Raw genomic sequence first — 24,721 nt, forward strand, 5'->3', positions numbered from 1 at the left:
ACGATGCAACGTTGAAGAATTACGTAAAGTAAAATGCAATGCAATGTTTAAGCTATGAACATGAACAGATGTGTATGATTGAATAATGATAGAAAGAATAATGTATTATGATATTAGAAGTATATGCATGTAGAACATGTTATGATTGGGCAAGGCATACTCTTCGCTTGAGGACTTACTGAGTAAGGCGAGTGCACTAGTAACTTCAGATGTGGCAGTAGCTGCATAGCGTACTAGGGCAGAGGGAACCTACTTGTATGGGCGGGTAGATTTCCCAATCCTTAGGGCCTTACTAGTAAACCATTGTTGAACTGTGTGAGTACGAGATTAAGTTAATACTTGAGGGTTTACTGAGTAAGGTGAGTGCTCTAGTATGCTTTAGTAGTGACCTTCAGGTTGCTTATGTATTAGAGCAGAGGGGTGCTACTTGTATGGGCGGGTAATCACCCTTATCCTTAGGTAATCTTGTGGGTTAAACTTTTGCATGTGTTTGATTAGATTCAGAGAATGATTTCACTGTTATGTTAATGATTTGCAAATGTTATTAAAATGGTATATATATACCTCCTGTTAGTCACACGCTATTTTAATATGTATATTTCTTCCCTTACTGAGATGTGTCTCACCCGAATATGATTATTTCTTTTTCTAGACATCCGCAAGGTCGGGCTTAGGGAGCTCGAGGGTTTATAGTCTTTTGAGGATTGTAAAAGAGAAAGGGTATATTTTTTATATACTGTGGGATTGTAATAAGTATAAAGTTTAAGTTTATGTTTTATGTTGTTATGTTTTAAGTCTATTGAGGAAGGTATGATTGTGAGTACTGGTTTTGTGGATTGAGATTTGGAGATACGTCTATATATGAAAATGCAGGTGATGGAGGATTTATTATGGATTATAGTTAGAATTAGTAAACTCTGGTATAATGGTGTTATGATATTATTATGAATGGAGATTATGTTTATGTTTTTTGCTACGTATGTTTAGATTTATGGATTATCAGGATATTATCAGGTATAAGGCACTGGACCTGGGATTAAGAGTTCGGGGCATTATAGGTTGTATGATATAGGGACAGGTTAGGTTACTAATTCACCCCTAGGTCCCATTGCTGGGTTCAGGGTGTGACAGCTTAGTATCAGAACTAACCATGTTGTTAGGTCTTATAGACTTGGTTAGGCGTAGCTATGTGTACATACCAGAGTATAAGAGGTAGGAAATGGGTAGAGTAGGTCGAGGGTTGTTTTGTTGCTAGACAAGGACTCTTTGGCGGTGTTCCTTGTTTTTCGTAGAATGACGATTTCAGTAAAATCATGGTAAACCATTGATGATTTTCGTATCGGTGTGATAGGACAGACCTAGACCTGTAAAATGGTAGTTAACATAACTAGTTGTAAATGATTGCGTCAACTGTACATGACATAGGAGTACTAATAAATCCCTATTGTTTTTTCAGAATGGAGCCCAAGGATAATAACTTGGAAAGTGGCTCCGAGGAGACTGCAAGCGATGAGTCTTCTTCTGTGCCTCGAGGGTTGATGAGGCAGGTAAAGCGGGAGATCGGGCGGAGTGTTAGGTGACGCAAATGTTCTCCTACTGTTGTGGGGTGCACCATTGAGAGGTTCACATGCATGCACCCTCCGACATTCTCAGGAGGACATGATTCGATGATAATTGAGGATTGGGTTAAGAAGACCCAAAGGATTTTGGAGGTCGTACATTGCACAAATAAACAGAGAGTCCTCTACACTACCTTCCAGCTATCTGGGGAGGCAGGGCGATGGTGGATTACAATGAGTCTGTTGGAGAAGCAAAGAATCAGTCCTACAGAGATGATGTGGAGCCGATTCAGGGAGGTGTTCTTTGAAAGATACTTTCCAATCTCCACACGTGACACAAAGGCGGATGAGTTTTCTGCTCTGACTCAAGGAAATATGACGGTGCAGGGGTATGCTATTGGTATATAGAGCTATCTCTTTTTGTGTCGTGCTTGATCTCAAATGAGTACGAGAAGAATCGGAGGTTTGAGAAGGGTTTGAGGAAGGACATCCGCAAGTTAGTGGGAATGTTGCAGATTCATGAGTTTTCGATTTTGGTGGATAAGGCCACTATGATCGAGACCAACATCCGGGAGGATGAGGTGGATTAGGAACCGAAGAAGAGGCCAGTACCTTCTAGTTCTCAGTCATGATCTCACCAAAGATCATGGAAGAAGAGGAATAGGGGCTCAGTTACCGCCAGAATACCAAGCATCAGAGTCTCAGGTGAGTCAGTCAGGTGATCATTGTATCAGGTGCCACAAATGGCATAGCAGTGAATGCCAGCCATTTGGGGGTAACTGCTACAACTGTGTCCAGTCAGGTCACATGGCTTGGGATTGCCACACACCAAAGAGGAGTACGCCTGCTTCGAGTCAAAATCGGGGAAGTAATCAAGTATCCTAAGGAACTTATCAGGTGAACACAACTCCAGCAAGGGTATACTCGCTTACTCCAGTGGATGCTAAGCATGCGGAGAATATGGTGACAGGTACTATGATGTTATTTTTAAATAGAGCCATGATTTTATTTGATTTAAGTGCGATCCACTCCTTTATATCTGCTAATTTTGTGAAACTGTATGGGGTGGAGACCCAAGTCATGAAAGAAGGATTGTCTGTAGCTACACCATATGGGAGTGTATCGTTTTATAGGAGGATGTTAGAAGACTACTCAGTGGTAATTCAGGGAAAGTTGCTATCGGTGAATCTGATGGTCTATGGTATGTTGGAATTCAATGTCATACTAGGGATGAATTAGTTATTCTCCAATTATGCTGTGATCGACTGTCATAGAAGGGTGTTAGTATTCAGACCTCCTGGGAAGCAAGAGTACGAGTTTGTAGGATCGTGTGTGCATTCGACGCCATAGGTTCTATCAGCATTATAGGCGAGGAGGTTACTTTTGGACGGATGTCAAGGGTACGTAGCTTGTGTGAGGGAACCATCGCGGGATGAGTTGAAGCTCGAGGGTATTGAAGAGGTTAACGAGTTCCCGGATGTGTTTCCCGAAGACTTACTCGGTTACCTCCAGATCATGAGGTGGAGTTTGCGATAGAGTTGTTGTCTGGCAAGGCACCGATCTCTAAAGCTTCACATCAGATGGCTCTAGCAGAATTTTAGGAGTTGAAAGAGCAGTTGCAAGAGTTACTAGACAAGGGCTTCATTCGACCTAGTGTTTTTCCCTAGGGAGCTCTAGTTTTGTTTGTGAAGAAGAAGGACGGGTTGATGCGTATGTGCATTGATTACCTTGAGATCAACAAAGTTACTGTGAAGAATTGTTACCCATTGCCTCGTATCGATGATCTCTTCGGCCAATTACAAAGGACGAAGGTCTTTTCAAAGATCGACCTACAGTCAGGGTATCATCAGGTGAGGGTTCGATCTGAAGATATTGAGAAGACTACTTTCCAAACCAGGTATGGACATTACGAGTTCTTAGTCATGTCTTTTGGGTTGATGAATGCTCCGGCAGTGTTCATGGATTTGATAAATAGGGTTTTCCATGAGTATCTAAACTAGTTCGTAGTGGTGTTCATTGACGACATTCTGGTATACTCGATGAGTTCGGAAGAGCATGAAAACCATCTGAGGTTGGTACTATAAATTCTACGGGAGAGGAAGTTGTATGCCAAGTTGAAGAAGTGTGAGTTTCGGTTGAATCAGGTCGCATTCTTAGGCCATGTGGTGTCTAAATGTGGTATCTCAGTTGATCCTAGCAAGATCAAAGATGTGGTCGACTGGGTGAGATCGAAGAGTGTGCAGGAGGTTTGGAGTTTTCTAGGACGGGCGGGTTACTATCGTCGGTTCATGGAGGGATTTTCTAAATTGTCTAGGCCTTTAACATGGTTAACCAAGAAGGGGGTGAAGTTTGAGCGGACCAGTGATTGCGAGCAGTGCTTTCAGAAGTTGAAGCACTGGCTGGTTACTGCTCTGGTTTTGACCATTCCTTCGGGGGATGGCGGTTTTGTGATCTATAGCGACACGTCTCTGAAGGGTTTGGGATGTGTGTCTATGTAATAGGGTAAGGTAATAGCGTATGCTTCTTGGCAACTGAAGGAATAGGAGAAGAATTACCCTACACATGATCTAAAATTAGCTGTCATAGTATATGCACTGAAGATCTAGCGACACTACCTGTATGGTGTTCAGTGCGAGATTTTCACTGACCACAAAAGCCTCAGGTAATTTTTCACGCAGAACTAGTTGAACATAAGGCAAAGACGATGGCTTGAGCTAATCAAGGACTACGATTGCACCATCAATTATCACCCAAGGAAAGTTAATGTGGTAGCCTATGCATTGAGTCGGAAGTCGGAACATGCGACTGTGTCTACAGTTGTAGCTCAGCATCATATCATATGGGATTTGGAAAGCTTTAGGATAGAGTTGGTGTCCGGTGGTCATCAGGCTTCCATTACTAGTTTAGCGATCCAGCCGACTTTGTTCGAGTGTATTAAAGCTGCACAAGCTAATAATGCAGAGTTGACTGAGATTGTGGAGAAAGTACAGCAGGGGTTGGTTATGGATTTTAACATCTCTAATGGAAATGTGTTGAGGTTTGGAACCAGACGTTATGTTCCAAACGATGACGAAATCAGAAGGATGATTTTGGAGGAAGCACATCATTCATTGTATACGGTACATCCTAGTACCATGAAGATGTATCAAGACATGCGCGGGACCTTCTGGTGGAGTGGTATGAATAGGTAGATTGCTCAGTTCATGGAGCAGTATCTAACATGTCAGCTGGTGAAAGCTGAACATTAGAGGCCGACAGGTCCATTACGGCCCTTAGCTATTCCGGAATGGAAATAAGAGCATATTTCCATAGACTTTGTGATCGGATTGCCTCCAGAACTTCACAGGAAGAATGCTATTTGGGTGATCATTGACAGGTTGACGAAATCTGCTTACTTTTTACCAATAAAGGTTAGCTACCCTTTGACTAGGCTAGTAGACATATACGTATATAAAATAGTTAGAATGCACGGGGTACCAGTGTCTATTGTGTCAGATAGAGACTTAATATTTACCTCTCGTTTCTGGAAGAGTTTGTTGGAAGCATTGGGAATGAAACTTACTTTCAGTACAACATTCCACTCCTCGACTGATGGACAATCAGAGAGAACAATACAAATTTTGGAGGATATGTTACAAGCTTGTGTGTTAGACTTCGATGGTAGCTAGATATAGTTTATGCCACTAGTAAAGTTTGCCTATAACAATAGCTTCCAGGCTAGTATCGGGATGGCACCGTTCGAGGCTCTGTATGGGCGAAGGTGTTGATCTCCTCTGTATTAGGATGAGGTTGGTGAACGTCAGGTGTTAGGACCTGAACTTGTGTAGCGAGCATCTGAGAAGGTGGGTTCGATCCAAGATAGGATTAAATTGGCTCAGAGTTGGTAGAAGAGTTACGCAGATGTTCGCCGTCGTGAGTTGGAGTTCGAGGTGGGGGGTAAGGTATTTTTGAGGATCATTCTGATGAAAGGGGTGATGAAATTCAGAAAGAAAGGCAAACTGAGCCCAAGGTATATCGGGCCATTCGAGATTCTTGAGCGAGTGGGTTCGGTAGCCTACAGAATTGCACTACCCCTAGCGCTCTCGAGGATCCATGATGTGTTTCACGTATCCATGTTGAGGAGATATGTGTCGGATCCTTCGCATATTATTAGTTACGATAATTTGGAGATTGGGGATACTTTAGCGTACGAAGAAGTACTTGTTCAGATTCTAGACCGTAAAGTTCAGTAGCTACGTACCAAGGATATACTGTTAGTGAAGGTATTATGGCGGAATCACGAGGTTGAGGAAGCTTCTTGGGAATTGGAAGCGGAGATACGCCTGAAGTATCATAAGTTGTTCTGAGTTGTGGTTTTGATAGTAGAATCGGTAAGTATATATGTATTACCCTACTTTTGTATTGGAATAGGTGGTTAGTCGTTGGGAGTGTGTATTGTTGTGAACTCCTGAGACAATTTATGTATGTAACCACGGTATTCCTCTACCATAAATGAGGGTGTGTATGTACTGTGATGGGGCTTTGATGTAAATAGTCACCAGTTCTTTTAGAGTCGAGTGTGTTTTGGTTGTATGAATGAGTTCGTAAATGAGAGATTACAAATTTCGAGGAAGAAATTTTTGTAAGGAGGGGAGGTTGTAAGAACCCGAACTATGATATATGGAATAAATAAATAAGATAAGGGTAAAATGGTAAATTGAACGAGGGCCCTTCTATTGGTCAGCGACAAAATGCAAGTGCTCGTCGACGAGGAGAAGTCGAGAGGTTTCGGGAATTCGAAAATCTCAAGCTCGTTGACGAGGCCACCGCTTCATCGACGAACTGTTTTCATTGGCTCGTTGACAAAGACGCCAATTCGTCGACGAGTTTGGCCAAGTCAAAGGGCTATAAATATCCATTTGGGTTGCTTCTAAGTTAAGAAATCAAAAATCCTATCTCTCTCTCTCTAAGAACTCGAATTCCACTCTCTCTCTCTAGATTTCTTCATCGTACATTGTTGGAATCGTCGATCCAACATTACCACAAGGATCAGGGAAGGATTCTCTTCAAGATTAGCGGAACGGATCTTCATTCCGACCATTTTTGGGTTTTGGATTAAAATCAAGGTAAGTTTCGGTTTTCAATTCTGTTTTGGTAGTTATGTAGGGAATAGAATTGTGAGTATGTTCTATAGTGTGGTTTATAGGTTTTGGGAACTCAGTTTGCGGTTTAGGGACCGTAGAGTTCAGGTTTGGATTTTCGGGGAAAGGTAAGGGGATTCTATTTATGTTGGTTATTTCTGAAATCGAACTCAGTAGAACTGTGGTTCACGGTCCTATGTGTATTTTGGTTACTCATTTGGGGAAATCTAATGGGTAAAATTATAGATTTTTCATGTTACAGTTTTGGGAAAAAAAGGGCATTGGGTTGCATCTCTAGTTACGTTGGAAAACTGTGAATATATTGTGATATATATTATGTTATGGGGATGGTCATGCCTTGACTTTTTTAAATTGTATATTTTTGGAAAATCGTGATTTTAGATTACCAAATGGGTGTAGTTTGTTTGGTTATATAAACATGCATGGTTGTGTTTTACTGCAATGAAATAGGAACAGGGTTCCGAATTGTTCCAGGTTGTGAAAAAGTGTCCAACTCTATATTCGAGGGTGTGAAATATCACCTGCCATGTTTGGCAAAAGTGTCCGACTCAATATCCGAGGGTGTGAGTCTTACTGACTGATCACCGAAGGGTGTGGATCCACTAGTTATACCGGTACAATGCCATGGGAGCCTGGGGCTACGCCGTGGGCCAGGAATGCCATGTGATGCGGGCCGGCTTCGAGCCGAAGGGTGTGACGACACTGGGTTACTTGATCATGTGTGTGTGCATATGATGCACTATACTGGAACTGTTTTGTAAGAATACTGGAATTGCATTGAACTGTGTATATTTTATGTCATGATAACACTCATATGCCATACACCAATATAACCTAGATCTACCTTACTAAAAGGTGTTTCACCCCTATCGTACATAAATGTTTTTCAGGTCCTTCGAGTAATTGGAACTAGCGTCTTTGTGTTGGGAGTGTAGTGGTCGGTGTACTGTGCAAAGTACTTGTGTAAGTACTAGGACTTTGTTGGGTTGTCATTTTGGGTTTTGGTTGACACTTAGGTTTATGTTTTGTATTATGGAGCTTAGAATCCTTTTGTATAGACTCTGGTATGGTACAAAGTATGTATAGAGAAAACATTTTTCGATGTGTATATGTCTTGTATATGGATGTGTATAGGGTGTACAAGAACCCCACAGCATCGGACCCTTATTTATTGTGGTGTATCATTGGTGATCTGTATGATACAAGAACGGGTTAGGTTACTTATTTACCCCTAAGTCCCATTGATGGGTTCGAGGTGTGACATGACCTCTAACTTATCCTAGATTTTTTTAGCAGAAGAACATGTCATAACTTTATTAAATTCATTAACATTAAGACCATAATACAGATTATTCATGGCAGTGGCATTCAAGCTAACAACTTTCATATCATCATCATTATATTCCTCTTCAGTCTTAGGAAATCTAGTTGTACCTTCAAATTTCATAAAAACATAATTTTCCTTAAAGACAACTCTCCACACCTTCCAGTCAATATTCTGAAGATAGGTGCGCATCCTTTATTTCTAGAAGGTGTAATTAATACCACTGAAAATCGGAGGGCGTGTGGAAGAGGGTCCCTTAGGGAAAGGGGTTACAGTGCTATGAGCCATCTAGATCTTTTGCAAAATAACTATCAAGTCTAAGCTACTAGGCTCTGACACCAATTGTTAGGTTTACTGTAATCCTAAAAGGAGGGGGGGTGAATTGGTATTTTAAAATTTTAATCCCCTAAGTCAATTCACTAACAGTAGTATTACACAAGCCTAAGGTCAATCTAGTACGTTTAAAATAAATCAATATAAGTATTCAGCGGAAATTAAACTGCACTGGTGATTTAACTAAGCATGCACGATAAAGCAATAAATATAAACAACACCAGAAATGTTATCGAGGTTCGGCAAACTGCCTACGTCCCTACCTTGGCTCACGAACACAAGGATTATACTCTGGGCGCACTTAATGGGTGGAGCGGCACCTAATTACAACCAGGTCAATATGGCTGACCTCAACCTTTACAAATAATCCTTCCGGACTGCATTACTGCCCCCTCAGGCCATACCTGGAATATAACAAATTTCACAATACAAGGTGCGCACAAATATAATACTTCTCAATCATGTAGATATGTACCAGTAATAATCAAAACACACCAAACATGTAAGAACAATAAGCTCAATGGTGTGAATGTGTGCTATCAACACTCAGTATAATGTGTATTCACAAATATGCACAAGAGTGTTCAACAAGCCTATCATTCTCAAATATGCACAAGAGTGTTCAACAAGCCTATCTTTGAAACTTTGTATAAAAAAATCTCAATATCAAGTTAGGGTTTCAAAGATGCAAGCAAGAATAATCAAACAATTTCAAAAATGTTTTCTCAATATACTTAGCACAAGAGATGTTTGAATGTGACCTTGTAAAAAATAATTTTGCACACACAAAAATTTATAGGCTAAGGTATCTTGCAATATTGATGCAAAAACCCGAAAGCCACAAAGTTCTCCACACACCGGATTTATTAAATTAAATCGGTGGAGAACTTTAGCTCAAACACTCAATCAACAAAATCAATCAACAAGAAATACAATATGAGTGTTTAAGTAATATTGGATTAAGTATAGACATTCTAGGCACTCTCACAAAGCTTGGTTAATCAAGAAATTTGGAGTAAGAGAGTGTATGGAAGTAGTATGTAAAAAATAGGCTTAGGAAATTTGAGAGAATATTTTTCTTAATCACAATGTTAATTACCCTTAATCTTGATAAATGAAGGCATATATATAAAGAATGGGCAAATTATGACTGTTGGGGACTCAAAGGGAATTCTTAAATTTTTGTAAAAGAGTTTAAAGAAATAACCCCTTTTTTACCCCTAATTACCTACGGTAATTGTTTGCCAACCCAAGAGTTTCAGGTGGCTGACTTGAGGATCAATCGCCCTATCAGACACATGAGAAAAAGTACGTTTTTGAAGTTTAGGTGTTTGTGAAAGAGGGCGATTTGCTAAACCTAGGCAATTTTCCAAAAGACCGTGGTTCGGTCACCCGATATCAAGTTTGGTAGCCTGAACTTGAACATTCGGTAGCTCGAGGCAGATTTGAACGTGATGTTTGAGCTACCAAGTTGGTGGGAAAAATCACAATCAATGGTTCGGTCTCCTGTGGACGCTATGGTCAAAATGGTTTGGTCACCCGAAACCAAGTCAACCTTCTGACTAGTCAAGGGTCGATCGCCTGAGGTATTTTGAACACCAGGGGTTCGGTCGCCCGAAACCTCAAAAATTTTCCCCATAAGTCCAGTTTTACTTCAATGAATTCCCCTAATAATATATGTAATATTGAGATCTATCTTATGTGTTTGTGTAGGGACCTAAGGTCTTTTAAGCTTACTTATCCCTACATGCATGCCATGCAATGATTATTAAAGACCTGTGAATAAATGCTTATTAGGGTGTTCATTTTCCTTTGGGTCTCCAAGTGTCATCATATGATATAGTCAATGTAAACCTGCACATCAACTCGGCAGATATTAATTACCGAAGTATTTGTCATTATCAAAACTGTGTATGACCTATAAGGTCAACACCTAACTTGAGCTTTGAAAGGGTTTCGGGCGACTGAACTCTTAGTTCAAAATAGGTCCGGACGACCAAATGGATAGAGAGTCAATATGTTGACTTGTCTCAGGCAACCGAACAAAAAATGAATTAATTGTCCACGATCGACCGAACTTATAAAGTAACTCTTCCTATTGTCCCTAGGCGACCAAACTTGTTGTTCAAAATAGGCCCGGATGACCAAATTGAGGAGTTCGGTAATTCAAACCATGGACCAAGTGCTTGAAGTCATGAACAAATGGAAAATCGCCCTAGGATCAGCCACCTGAACCTCTCTCAGCCAACCGAACCCAATGCAGTCCTTGTGTTTGTTTGGGCGACCAGCCCAAAGGACCGAGCAACCAAACCTCTCTGGTTCATTAATTTTAACTGCGATAATTAGAGTTAAAACTTAATTAAATATTTTCTAAAGTCCCTAATATGTCCTTAATGGTCAAAAATCCTTCCAACTCTATATATACCCCCTCATTACTCAAATTTAAACATGAGATTAGATTGAAAATCCTTTGAAATATTTTTTATTTTTTCATTCCTTTATACTCTCCTATACTTATTACATTGAGAATCTTTCAAGAGAGATTTATTTTAAGTTTTCTTTTGGCCATTTGTTTTACAAATCAAATATCTTTTAACTCATATATCTTATTTATTTTCATATCATATTTTAAGAGTGTTCTTCAAGTTCCTCCCATATTATTCTTTGATAAATATTTTTGGTGGAGAAATACTTTCATTGCTTATGAATCTTGCACATCTATTGCAAGATTCAAAGGCTCACGTGTTTGTACTTGCAAAAATATTTTTTGAGCCAAAACCCTAGGTTCTCTTGTACTTTATTTAAAAAATATTTTTGGGAGAAAATCATTTTTATTAGGGTTTAAATCTTTGAAGTGATGTATTATATACATCTAACTCAAAGATTGTATAAGGTATTTTGAGAAAATCACATACTCACTTGAGCTTATATTTCATATCATGTGTGAGTGCATTTGAGCTTCATATTGTACACATCAACTTGTATTAGAAGCATTTGTTTGTACAAAAATTATTGATCACCTGTTGTATTCCCGACGGGTTGTCGAAAGAGGGAGACTAGTCCAGTGAATAGTCTCAGACTGGTTTAGATCCGGTTAAGAGAATTAGGTGCATCATCCTGTAAGGTGTTGTATTATGTGTCGCTCCACCCGCAAGTGAGCAACTATAGTGGAATCCTCTTGCTTGTTAGCTTGAGGCGAGGACGTAAGCAGTATTAGTCGAACCCCAATAACATTTCTTGTGTCTGCTATTAAATTCCTACACTTTAATTTCCTGCACATGTTTGCTTATATTTAATTTATTATGAATGTGTGTATGATTTAAATATTGTGAGTGATTGGGATAAACCGAGCCTACTGTACTTGCCTTGATTATCTGCTCAGTTAAATTCTTATTGGGTAATTGGTATTTGTTCTAGTCAGACCTTAGGTTGTGATATACTGTTGTTGGATTAGTTATACCTAGGAAGAAAGTTTTAATTACCCAATTCAACCCCCCTCTTAGGAATACACCAATTCCAACAACTAATATAGACAACAAGGTCGCCTAATAATCAAGTGAAAATTGCCTAATTATCAAGTGATGAGGCAAATAATTATTGAGCATGAGATTCAATTATAATAATTAGACTATCAATACTTAGAAAAAGTTTCAATTTATGACTATGTGTTTTAAAAGTTTTGAATTTAAGACTTGTAACGAGAGCTACATTTTAGGCACAATTTAAGGTAAATTGTAACTCCAATTTTGACTTGAAGAGAGTATGAATATATTTTTGGTTTTAGTTGTAATGGATCTTCAATACATTTAATTCAATTCATGTAATAAGACAAACAACTATCGCTTTGATTTTTACACCACTTTATCTCATTATTTCTAACTTTTATGGTTTCTACTTTCCTATTTATATTCCTCTCTTCCCTCTTGGTCTCTTCTAATATAGTTCCAATCATCTTCGTCCTTTTCTTTTCCCTTTTTACAACTCCTATAATTTTTACGACTCTTTCATTATCACTATCCTTATACCAGTGACAAGGTTCGATAAAACGAATTTATTTACAATCAATGCACCATGTCTCCATCTCAATCAAATCATCTCTTTAAAAAAGTGTTTACTTTTTCATCAAACAATACTATCACATATTAATCATATGTTAAAAATAATAATATTTTCCACATGATAATAATATACATTCAAATACCAATTATAATAATTATTCTATAAGTACTTGTAATAAAGATTTAGTTCAATTCATAATTTTTTTTTTCCCTAAGTAATTCCCAAATTTGTACTCCTTTCATATTTTTATTGTGTATTTTTGCAGTGAAATCATAAGTGAGTCCTTATACTACTATCTTATTTTAATTCCTATACTTTCAATTAGTATAATTAAGAACTTGTACTTATGACTCATTTGGTATGCATGAATAACAATTTTATTCCTAATCTACCCCCAATGGAATATTTGGTTCATTTTTACAGCAAAATACTATTCCTTATGAAAGGCATATTCTGGCCAAATGCTAATATAGATTCTTAAGATTTGGGCTAGGGGTGACAAAATGAGTCAATACTCAATGGGTGACCTGTTGCTATCCACCCGTTTAGACCGAATTTGGGTTTGAGAGAAGGTGACTTTTTTTATAAACAAGTCAACCTAAACCCAACTCGTTTATAAACGGTTTAAATAAGTTTGGATTGGGTATTTGTCAAGTCATTCGTTTACATTAAAAAATAATATTTTATAATTTTTATTTTTACTTTTGGACTTTTTGATAAATAATATCTTATAGTTACAAGTTATATAATTAGATTTGTTGAAATTTGAAGAGGAAAAAATGATACACGACACAAGTGATAAATTATATTCATATTGGAGTTTTTTTTTAAAAAAATTTAAATCATATTTTTTCAAAAAAAAAAAAAGAAGAAGAGATGTACTGTTTTTTCAAATTTTAATTTTTTTGTTTAGAAATTAATAAATAAAATAAATGACTAAATGATTGTTTTTTTTTTTTAAAAAAAACAATAAGTTAATTTTGGTAAAATGATAGAGAAAAAATTAAAATAAATAAATTATATTTTTAAAAATAGATCCTTAATGGATACCTGTGTGTGACCTGTTTATTAAACGAATAAATTTAAATCTATAAATTCTTTATCCATTAAAAAATTAATTAATTTAAACCTAAATTCCTCTAACACACGCCCGTTTATGACTTGTTCAAACTGGTCTATGAATCCAATTTTTTTTTTTAAATTACATAGAAACTCCAGCCACCAACGACCCTTTCGGACCCCCTGGTGCAACACCAAACCTACGGATCAGCGTCCTCCACCCCCAGGTCTCGCTGATCAGGGTAAAGTCCAAATTGCGGACACGACTTCTATGCATCAGTTGGACGTTCGGCCAACCCAACCCCCCGGACACATTTTCCTTACTATCCACAATCCTCGCTGGCTCACAAAAAACTCTCACCATCCACGGTCCCCTCTGGCTCACAAAGCGAACTCTCACCATTTACGGTCCTCACTGGCTCACAAAGTAAACTTTCACCATCCACAGGTATTGTTGGCTTCATGAGTGTATCTACCTAGAATTGAACCTCTAATATTCCTTCTTACTTGCTGATGTCTTTCCACCGTGCTATGCCCATGGGGGCTCTGTGAATTCGTTTTGCCATGGGTTGGAGATTGTAATATCCATTCCTGCTTAGTAGGGGTGAACAAATGGTCGGTTAAGTAAAATTCGGTTAATTAACAAAATTAACCTAAAATTTCGAATAATCATTTCCATTAACCGAACCGACCGAATAAGGGGTATTAACCAAACCTTACCCGATTGAATTACCTGTTCAGGTAATTATGTTAAACGAATTATTAAAAACAAAATTTTGGTGAAGTTTAATTATTTAACATATATTTTAAATTTAATTAATTATTAAATCGGTTAATCGGCCAACTGAATTTATATTTCCAATTCACCGAACTAAAAACTAATTCACTGGATTTCGGTGAAACTTAACCGAATCGATCGAACCAATTTTTTTACCCGAATCGATCCGATTTATTTCAGTCGGTTAAATTGATTAATTCGGGTTTCCCCGAATTAAGCTCCTCCCTTAGTTCACAAAACTGGTAAATCCCATTTTTTCCAATAACCCGCCATCAATTTCGAAAATTATAGGCTCATATCCTCTCCCAACCCAACACCCTCAACCCTAACTCGCCAAACCTTGCTTGCGACGTCGACTGTGGTCGGGTTGGGTTATTCGTCGGATTCTGAGTGATTGTTGTCGAGTTGAGTTCTTCGAGCGTTGGGTTTAGGGTTCTTCAAACCCTAGCTACACTATTCTTCGCTTGGGTTTTGAGCTGTGATTGTTGGGCCAGTTGAGCTCCTAACTCAGATATCAAAGTCTGCTCGAGCGTTGTTCCTTCAACTCTAGTATGATATTCTTCACGGACCCTTTTAGAAAAGCCTTTATCAAGGGTTTTGTTTGGTGTTCATGTTGAGTCTATTTGATAAACATATTGCATTATTTCTTTTTCTTTTGTATTTGATGAAGCTTGATTTTGATTTGCTGTTAGTTAACTTCGTTTTCATGTTTTCTAATTAGGATGTAGGTTGTGTTCTAGCATAGAATCTGGACTTTTCTAGTAAGGATTTTGGCTGTCCCTGTACTCAGGCTAGATCTGCTATATTAGTTAGAAGATTTTGACAATGTCGATGGTAATTAAAATATCAAACGCACTATTTTCCTTGAACATTCTCAATCCATTGTGTTGTGAACATGCAGTCTCATGGACCAATTATGTTCCTAGATTATTAAAATTCTTTTTGGCCTCATTTCAGTTTATTGTTTCAGTCCCATATAGCATGATAGTCCACTGACCAAATGATCTCTCTTTTTTCCCCTCTCCTTGACCAAAGGAAATCTCTTGTTGCTTTATCAATTTTCCTTGCTATCGCAACCAAGATTCTAAAAATAGACGAATAATAACGAGGTATAGTAGAGAGATAAGCGAGGATAAGGGGAAAATTTCTCAATTTTACATGTCATGTTAACTCACAATTGGAAAATTTCTTTGATTTGACCTTTCATTAAATTGGATTAAAATACTTTTGCTTAATATTTGTTGCTTTACTTTGTGATACATGTTGGAGCATTAGAATCTTGTTATGGAAGTTGATGTCGAATCAGATGATATCTAAATTTAAAATTTGTAGATCCAATGAATACTGGAATGCACCTAGATAGGGAAGATGTTGTCAAATTGGCACAGCATAGCTGCACAATATTAAATGTTTATCTTGACACACATATGGATTAATTACATGTTTGGTTCAAGAACTACATCGACTTAGGCAATTTAAATTTTTAGTTTTCATTCATAATCCCATGCATCGCATGGGTACACTTTTTACATGATTAATTTACAAAACTGTGTGCTTGGTTTAGCCATAGTAGTCAAAGGCACAAGGTGCACCGAGGCACGAACGGTACTTGGAGCTGAGGCGCAGGGCAAAGGCGTGTGCCTCACCTTGTGAGGTGCACAATTATTAAAATTGTGCGTATTTGATAGGTAATTGATATATGAAAACACAGAAGTAGTAAAATTAGAATTTAAATGTACAATTTGTATACTGTATTTCCAAACAAAACAGCTGTAAATTCAGTAAAAAAATGTTATATATTAATTATAAACTTGCATTAAACTGCATAATTAATTACATATTATATAATATTAACTTAGTGGCTTAATGCAAGTTAATTTATAACTTGCCAAGAGCACGCAGCCTACCAGCAGGCAGCAGCAACAAAATACTGAGCCAGTGAGCCCTGAGGAACACGAAGAAGAAGAAGAAGAAGAAGATTGACGACTTGATGGCTTGAAGCCTCTCACTTGGTGGAAGGCTCTGTTGAAGGCTTGAAGGCTCAAAGATGAAGGTCGTGTTGGTTCGAAGGCTCTAACCTCAAAGACGAAGGGATCTTGCAATGACTCTCTTGCTGGCGAAGGCTTGAAGGTGAAGCCTGAACTTGTTGGTTCGAGTCAAAGATGAAGCCTCTGGTTAGGGCTAGAGCTGGTTCGAAACCTTTGGCTCTAGAGTTTGGTTCAAGTCAAAGGTGTTTTCTTTCTTGAAAGGTTTTTCTTTTTTTTTAAAAAAAATGAAGGTAAAAGGTCAAATATCTTAGGCATGACACACTGCATCTAGGGCCTCAGTGCGCTTCACTGCGCCAACGTGCGCCTCTTGAAGGTCGCCTCGCCTCAACCATGATGAGATGCTAGCCTCATCGTCCCACAGCACTTTGCGCCTAGGCACGCCTTAGGCACACTTTTTACTACTATGGGTTTAGCATTTTGGAAAGATTTTAGAGGTTGTGGAAAGGTAGTTCAAGCATTTGTATTTTTTTCCTTGGTGGTTTGCAAATACTAAATTGTGCCTTTTTTTGCCAAGTACCTAGCAATGGTCTAATTTTTGTGGTTGTTGGTTGCCAAAAGCTAGTAAATTTTAAAAAAATGGCAAAAACTCCAAATTGTAGGTTTTTCAACCACAACCTCCAATTGCAACAATAGTAATGTGGGAACTGACCTAAGAAGAAATAAATTACCCTCACTACTAACATAGCATGCACATTGTTCTTCAAAATCCCATAACGCGCCCCCCCCCCCCCCCCCCACTCCAACACCAAAATCTTAGAGAGCTCCCTTGCCATTTGACTTTTGGGACATTTATACCGCCTCCCTAACTTCTCCTTTAGCCAAATATCAAGGGAGGTTTACGTCTTCTTGTCAAAAGCCAAAAAGCACCAAATATCGTGACCAGACTTTAGAAGACTATTACGTTTGTTGGACTAATAGTTTTACTATACTTTGAGGCTATGATTACATTTACACAAACACATAACAGACACCCACATAAAGGAACCCAAATTGTTTTGAAACTTTGAGATGGAAGGAGATCACAATATTCATGTAGATAGCTGAGCTCAACTGATTATAAAGAAATTAGGAAAAAAATAATCCATTAACAACATACTTTTAGAATATATCAACACTGATATAGTTCTAATTGATACCATGGCTGATAGTATAACTAGTAGCATAACTGAGTACAAGGGTCAACCACCTCAAAATGGGAAATAAGGAATATGAATCAATTACTTAGACATTTACACAAAAACATGCAACACATACACCTGTTTGGTCAAGGAATAGTGGAATATGGCAGACAATCGAACTACAGCAAGATGATTATGAGGACCAAGTAAACTCCACAACATAGAGAGAAACTCCTAAAATATTTTCATAAATCAGAGAGACGAGAGATATTGCGAGAGGCGGAGGGGAGATTCACTAGTGCGAGACTAGTGATCTCAAGGAGAAGGAGACTGGTGATTAGATTTTTAGGGTTTTATTTAGTCATTCTTTTAATGAAATAAAATAATTTTGTATTTATATTATCAATTAATGTTGCTTTTGGTTCAATAGCTAGGCTAGATAGCTAGACAAGGGTCCCCTATAACCAAACCAACCAACACAGACTAGCCATCGCTGTAACCCAAAATAAAATATTGAGGATGTTCGAGCAACTCATGATCACCTTCTCAAGTAGCAATCATCTTCTTCAGCGTCTTCTTTGGCAATAGCAATTGTTTTCTCCGACCATGATTTCGTGATTTCAAAATTGGCAAGAGTAGCTCGTGATCATCTGGGCATGATTTCAAGAGCTCATATCTCCATTAAACAAATTTGTTTTACTTGCCTAGGGGGAAAAATGTTTTCTCCATATAATCCACTATCAAAGCTGTGACAACATAGACGTAAGCATCCATATTGAAATTTATCTAGTGCGTGACTAGAAACCATTGACAATTTCATCATGAAAATTTGTAAGAACTAAAGCAAATGCCTGAAACTAATCAATGGTAATCACTAAGTTAGTAGCACAACTAGCTTATAGAAGAAAGTTGAGAGAGAGAGAGAGAGAGAGAGAGAGAGAGAGAGATGCACCTGTGTTTGCTCGCGAATGCTCCTGCTCGGGTATGAGTGTTGGGTGTTTTTCCAACTCACGGGGACAAGGAGATGCTGCCGGCTAGGGCTACCAAGTGGCCTCTGCTATGGATTTTGTTGTTTCAGCAGCAACAGTGTTTTTATTTTCTTTTGTTTTCGTGGGAACACATCGACGGGAAAAGGCTAAAAATAAAAAAGGTAAAGAGTGAAGTGATGAATTTGTTCTTGTCGTTTTAGTTAAAATTTATTTTAATTTTTATATTTTAATCTATATAATTAAGGACTTTTATTTATTAATTTTATTTGATATAAGGGCTTTGGGTGAATGGCTTACTGGAAAAATGAATGCCTTTTGTCATGCTTTGGAGTTTGGACATATTATCAAGTCATTCCGTACCTTCCTTAAGTGTGGAGAAAATGTATGCAAATTCATCATTGATGGAAGATGTCTATGAATTTGGTTTTCATAAATGGGGTCACTTGAATGCAACTTCATCCAGAACTTACCCCCTATGCTTTTGGAGTCTACGGGGGGGAAGGGCATAGTGAGTGAGTAAGTGAACAACCCTTACCCCTCTACAAGAAATTGACCCTATTTTGAAAAAGAAAGCTCCTAGGTTCCGCCCAGAGCCTTATAAGATGTCTTGCATTGATAGCTCTACTATACTTTTTGTGAAAGATGTTCAGTTCGTATCCAGATGGGTGACTATTTTGATAATGTTTTGTGTGATTACCCATGAATATTGGCTATATACTCCTTGGTTCTCCTTGGTTGGATGATTTGGGGGTGACTCAAGGATTTGAGAACTCATGTCTCCCACTATAATGGTAAGATCATTTTGAAGCCTGCTTTACCAACTAACCAAGATAAAGAATCTGCTAGGGTTACTCAACTTGAAGATGCTACCCGCAAGGAAATGCATGTGTTTGAAGACATCCGAAGTCTCTCATGCACTCTATTGTTGAGTTTGTCATTCCCAACGCATTCATTAATATTTCTCAATTCAAGTTTATAATGCTGCCAACAGAATGTGGTTTCTTGCATCACCCAAGCCAGCTTTCAAAGAGTCATACTTTTGAACCTCCAACATTTCAAAATTCGGAGCCTAATTTTTTTTTTTTTAACTCAGAGAGATTTGATGTAGGACAAGAAGCAAGACCATGGTTAGATCCTTGTTGGAGAATAATTCAAAAGAATTGGAACAAGGATCGCTGGGTTTAATTAATAGTTTATTATGTGTTTATTTTATTTAGTACAGGATTATGTGTATTTGGGCTTGTTTGTAATATTTGTGTATTTTGGGGGTATGTTTGGAATCTCATTAAGTTTTAGGGGGGTATATGTGTAATTTCATGTGTTAATGGATTTCTTATTAAGTGTGTGAAAGCAATGTAAGAGATGAATTTGAATTGAGAAGTTAACATGTGATTCACACTTGTATCTCCTCTCTCCTCTCTTCCCTCTACCTCTTCCTTTCTTCCCTTCCATCTCTCATGGCTGCATATCCTTGATGCTGTCCTGCATCACCTTTGTATGCATTTGTTGGGCTTTTGAGACTTACAGTATGGGAAAGTTACTGAAATCTAAAAATTGATCTCTTGGGTGGTGTTGCTTTAGCAATCAGGGGAGTGCATCTACAACTGATAAAGCAATTTATAATTTAATCATTAGGGAGGAGGGATAACAAGAATTTGATAGCATGGATATGGAATGACCCTTATGATGTACAACAAATCCAAACACCATATATTAAACTGGATCTACACCAATTAAATGAGAGTGCGACATCAAAATTGATCTAACTACTTTCTTACAGCATATGACATGAGAAGAAAATAATTTTTAAAATAAATGAATGAAAAAGAAGCTTGTGAAGACAATATAGGAAAAATAAATAGATGCAATCAGTAGTAGTGAAACTTAGGAGAGAAAAGCATGAATAAATCAGTAGTTTATTGGCAAATAAATTAAAATTACGATGTAATATTCGAAGTCAAAAATAGTGAAAATGTGAATGAAACAAAGAAAAAATGATCTTGATTTAAATTGCACTCAAACCTATTTGAAAAATATATTATTCATTTTACCCTTATTATCTGCTATTTGAAAAAGGTGTTGTGCTTCCCTCTGATGTTTGTTCTCAATCGTAATTTGGAATGAAGTTGGAATGGCATTAAATGGCCTTTGCGGGACTACTTACTTGACCAATTTGGTCACAAACAGTGTGTCAACTGCGTTGAGCTTGGTCAAGCTCAAGATACTTGTGTTCACTGAACTATTTTTCTTAGTCACGATTCTTGAATAAATGTTTGCTTCTTTGAATGATGTTATTCCAACCTAGTAGTATTGTCCAGGTCAAACCTCCATTTATATATATTTTTTTCAGTCATATTCATTGCAGAGTAAGATAACTAGAACCCTCGCACCTTCCAATTTATTCATTTTTGTAAAAAATATTTGTTAAGAGTATATTTGAGCATTGTAATTTTGTGTTAAGTTTAGCTGTTTAAGTCAACTTTTGAATTGGCATCCAAACGGGAGACTAGATTTTTGGTACTACTTTGTATGCATGAATATTTACGTTTTTTCTACGCATTCTTGTGTCATAGGATCTGATGGCTGCCAGCAACAATAATGCCCCAACCGCTATGGACAAAGAACAGGTTTGTTTCTTCTGTTTTTTAGCATCAGATGGTATATGGGGGTTGTAAAGAAGAACCAAATAGTGGATTGGAATTTGTATGAGTTAAATCTGGGATTTCATTACACCTTTTTATCTGGAGTTCGCAGCATCCAGCGCAATGGCATGTGTGGGTGTCAGGGTGTGGGTGAGAAGGTTTTTTTTTTTTTTTCCGGAGGGGGGGTTGGTGGCGTTGTGGTTAAATTTTGATGTGTCTTCTGAAGACCATTATTTGTTAATGATGGGAAGGCGGACAATTATTCAATCAATTGGTGGCGCATGATTGCCCAGCAGGAACTGGTGGTGGTTTCTGGATGCATGATGCAATTCCAATCTGGTGACAGATGATCTCTGCTATTTAAAGTTGCATTTATTTGTCTTCAGAGCTGATCTTTTGTGTTGGCTGCTGGGTTATAGTGCAATTCGGTATTTTTTACTGCTAATGTTTCTTAATTGAAACATTCTGTTTCTAAGTTTCATTTGTTTGAGAACTGATTGGTAAACTATTTTAACAATTGTTGCAGATATTTGGTATGGCAGAGAAGGAGATGGAGTACAGGGTAGAGTTGTTTAACAAGTAGGTTTTATGGAATGCTTAATTATTGTGCACTCTCTCTATTTCCCTCTGCAGTTCTGCAATTTACTAGGATAATATTTGTTATATGATTGTTATGTCATACAAAGTTCCGTGATTCACCAAATCATTGAAGGAGCCCAACTCTTTTCTTCTTCTTTTTTTGTTGGGTTGGGGGATGGAGGGGTTTAAAAAAAAAAAAGAAAAAAAAAAAGAAAAAGAAAAAGAAAAAGAAAAAAAAGACCATCCCTTATCTTTATGCAATTTATTATTATTATTGCTGTTGTAAAACAAATTATACCAGCAGGGAGCCTAATTGTTTTCTAACAAGTGGGTGTAGCTGTTTTGGTGAATATCTAAATTTATTTTACACATCTTCACTGTTTATCAGTAAATATTAAAAGGTAGTACTTATAAACTACAGAAACTTGTTTATTTCTTTCTTTCTGTCTTTGCTTTGAAAAACATTATAGAAGTTATTAGGCTATGAAAATGTGAATTATTATTAGGATCCCTTTCCCCTAGTTTGGTAAACATTATCCAAGTTGAGAACCATCTTTTGTAGTCCTTGTTTCACAGGTATGGAGTGTTAATCTAATTAGATGTCCATGTGATTATTTACCTTAAATCTCAAGTTAAATTTTGGGCTTACTTTGTTTTGGATATACCAACTTCTTTTTTGGGGGCATTCCTTTGTGCTCTCTGTTTTGTGACTGTAAAATTCAGAATATTCTATACGCTTGCTTGTATTTTTTCATCAGAGAAGCACAGAACATTGCAATAATTTAAGATCTTATTTGCAGTTTTTGTTTCATTTTAGTAACAAATGCATAAGAGCTGCAATAAGATATTAAATCAATGTGAGCTTCTTATTTGTAATACTTCTGCTTTCATTTTTAGCTGTTACTATTCTGATGGGTTCTGTCTTCAATCTAATATCCCATCTTTAATATTGATTCCTAATGCTGTCCTATTTTATTTTTATTTTTTTATCCAGGCTCACTAACACTTGTTTCAACAAGTGCATTGAGAAAAGGTATGAAAATCTTTGTTCTATTATTTCCTTGAGTGGTCTTGATAATAAGTTTTCTGGCAGACATAGATTTGTCCAGCACATTCTAAGATTCTTGTTGATTTCTTTTCAAGATGGCTCTCTTTTCGTACACAAGCAGATTTTTAGAATCTATTACTATATCTGATGCATGGGAAGCTGTTTTATCAGGATGGTAGTGAAATAGAACTTTTCTGTTCCAGGTACAAGGAGTCTGAGCTAAATATGGGTGAAAATAGTTGCATTGATCGCTGTGTTTCAAAATATTGGCAGGTAAGCAGTTGGATATTGAGGTTGTTCTGATGCAGTAGAACTTTGTTAATTATAATTTGGTCAGTCTTAGTTGTCACCACTAAACAGTGGATCATATTTTCTTCTTTGTTATCCAGAGATTTTTTCTTTTCAGACAACGCTCATGTTGTTCCCGTTTCTCTTATCCAAGCCTTTTCTTTCTCATTATTTTGTTAGTCTTCTTTCAAGGTTTGTAGTTTTGAAATTCTGGAAGAAATTCAGTTTGAATGCAATATGAGAACTTCTAAAAAATATATCTTTTATAAAAAATGAATGGTTGAAACTTCCAAGTTGATTATTCTTCTTGTTTTTAGGTTTTTATTGAGATTTGGATTAGCTTTAAACAATTCAATCTCTCTCTCTCTCTCTCTCTCTCTCTCTCTCTCTCTCTCTCTCTCTCTCTCTCTCTCTCGTTTTTCACTATTTTTATGTAGAAGTTCTGCAAGATTAGTCATGTCTCTGCATTATTGATCAATATAAGATGTTACATTGATAGTTTTACTTTCATGCTGTTTTCTTGTTGGTCAGTTCCTTGTTTTTAGCTTTTCAAAATTGTTTGCTTTTGGATATTTAAGGTAGTCGGAACCACTGCCTTTGATAAGATGCTTTCCATGGTAGCTATTAGTACAGATTTGATTGTGTCCATCTTGTGTACAATATAACCAAGAAGTCAAGAATCTTTTGCATCATCAGCCACATGCTCAGGCCCAATGGAGCTTTTGGCTATATTGACATATTTCTATTCTTCAGGTTACTAATCTAATTGGGCAGCTGCTTGGTTCCAATCGGCCTCCAATGTGAATTGGGTAGCTTCTGTTCAAAGTTTGTTCAGAATATTTCGTATTCTACATTGATTGCATAAGCTGGCGGATGGCAGGAGAGAAGTGGCATGATTCATTGTGCGGTCCAGTCTTCTTGTTGGCGACCTATTTTAAGCCATGCCTATTTGTTTTTTAAGGTACAAGCAGATTCTCTTTGTTGCTGCTCTCAAAAATTTTGGAATCTAGACGCCCATGTTCTTGGAGAATTATTATTATTATTATTTTTGTGATACTTTTGCATCCTAAGAGAGTCTAGTAGTTTTACATATTTCTTTTGTTCCTTGGCCTTGCTGTGAAGCAAGAAAAGTGAAGAGCCTTTACATACTATACAGCACATCCATGAGCACTGGTCCTACTTGAAATTTTTCTTGGATAAATGCAATATTTGTTGCTGCAGACACCCTATACCTTGAATCAAAATGAATGCTGTAACTGAACTAGAATTGATCGCTATTTCTTCTGAAGATAGCCTTGGAGAGCTCCCAAAACTCTTAGATTTTAGAAAAAAAAAAAAATCCCCCCCCCCCCCCCCAACCTGATGTTGAGGTGTGTGTGGTTATGGTTTAATTTTATCCTATCTTTTTAAAATGGTAATTTGCCACTTCTTGATTAGAAGTAAAAGACTAGAATAGGATGGGATGTGTTTTGACTTTGACAGCCCAATGGTTTGAAATCCAGCCTTGACTTAAGTGTCATGCAGTTAGAGAAGCCCGAGCGATTTGGTTGAAGCATTATTGAAATTTAGATGTTGGATTTGGGTACGGATGCATGAGTTAGAATAATTGCTGGTGAAAAGTTTATTAAAAATTTTCATTCAAATTCATCCTTCAACGCAGTGTACATATTAATATTAATAGAAAGAAAGAAGTGTTTTTTGTTGTATGTGTTTTTTTCCCAGTTTCATTGTTATTGCAGAACTAATGCAATTATAT

General features: G+C 37.3%; 1 protein-coding gene across 2 annotated transcripts; it reads left to right on the plus strand.

Moving 5' to 3' along the window:
* Positions 1–14,494: 14,494 nt before the first annotated feature.
* On the plus strand, positions 14,495–24,035 carry LOC131147648 (mitochondrial import inner membrane translocase subunit TIM10). Of its 2 annotated transcripts, XM_058097160.1 has the most exons (6): positions 14,495–14,802; positions 20,982–21,035; positions 21,577–21,629; positions 22,624–22,662; positions 22,881–22,950; positions 23,719–24,035. In XM_058097160.1, the coding sequence occupies exons 2-6, from the start codon at positions 20,988–20,990 to the stop codon at positions 23,767–23,769; spliced, it is 261 nt and encodes an 86-aa protein (XP_057953143.1). In that variant the 5' UTR covers positions 14,495–14,802; positions 20,982–20,987; the 3' UTR covers positions 23,770–24,035. The 2 variants fall into 2 exon arrangements, with proteins under 2 accessions (XP_057953143.1, XP_057953142.1); XM_058097159.1 differs by lacking the exon at positions 23,719–24,035 and having other exon boundaries at positions 14,520–14,802; positions 22,624–23,263.
* Positions 24,036–24,721: the final 686 nt, after the last annotated feature.

The sequence above is a fragment of the Malania oleifera genome, chromosome 2, assembly GCF_029873635.1.
Source record: "Malania oleifera isolate guangnan ecotype guangnan chromosome 2, ASM2987363v1, whole genome shotgun sequence".
Classification (NCBI taxonomy): domain Eukaryota; kingdom Viridiplantae; phylum Streptophyta; class Magnoliopsida; order Santalales; family Ximeniaceae; genus Malania; species Malania oleifera.

What these genes read in the sequence shown, in the direction of transcription:
- LOC131147648 (XM_058097159.1), top strand. Translation starts at nt 20,988, where the DNA reads ATGGCTGCCAGCAACAATAATGCCCCAACCGCTATGGACAAAGAACAG. An exon ending in CCGCTATGGACAAAGAACAG is followed by an intron (nt 21,036 to 21,576) that starts GTTTGTTTCTTC and finishes CAATTGTTGCAG; the next exon opens with ATATTTGGTATGGCAGAGAA. An exon ending in AGGGTAGAGTTGTTTAACAA is followed by an intron (nt 21,630 to 22,623) that starts GTAGGTTTTATG and finishes TTTTTTATCCAG; the next exon opens with GCTCACTAACACTTGTTTCA.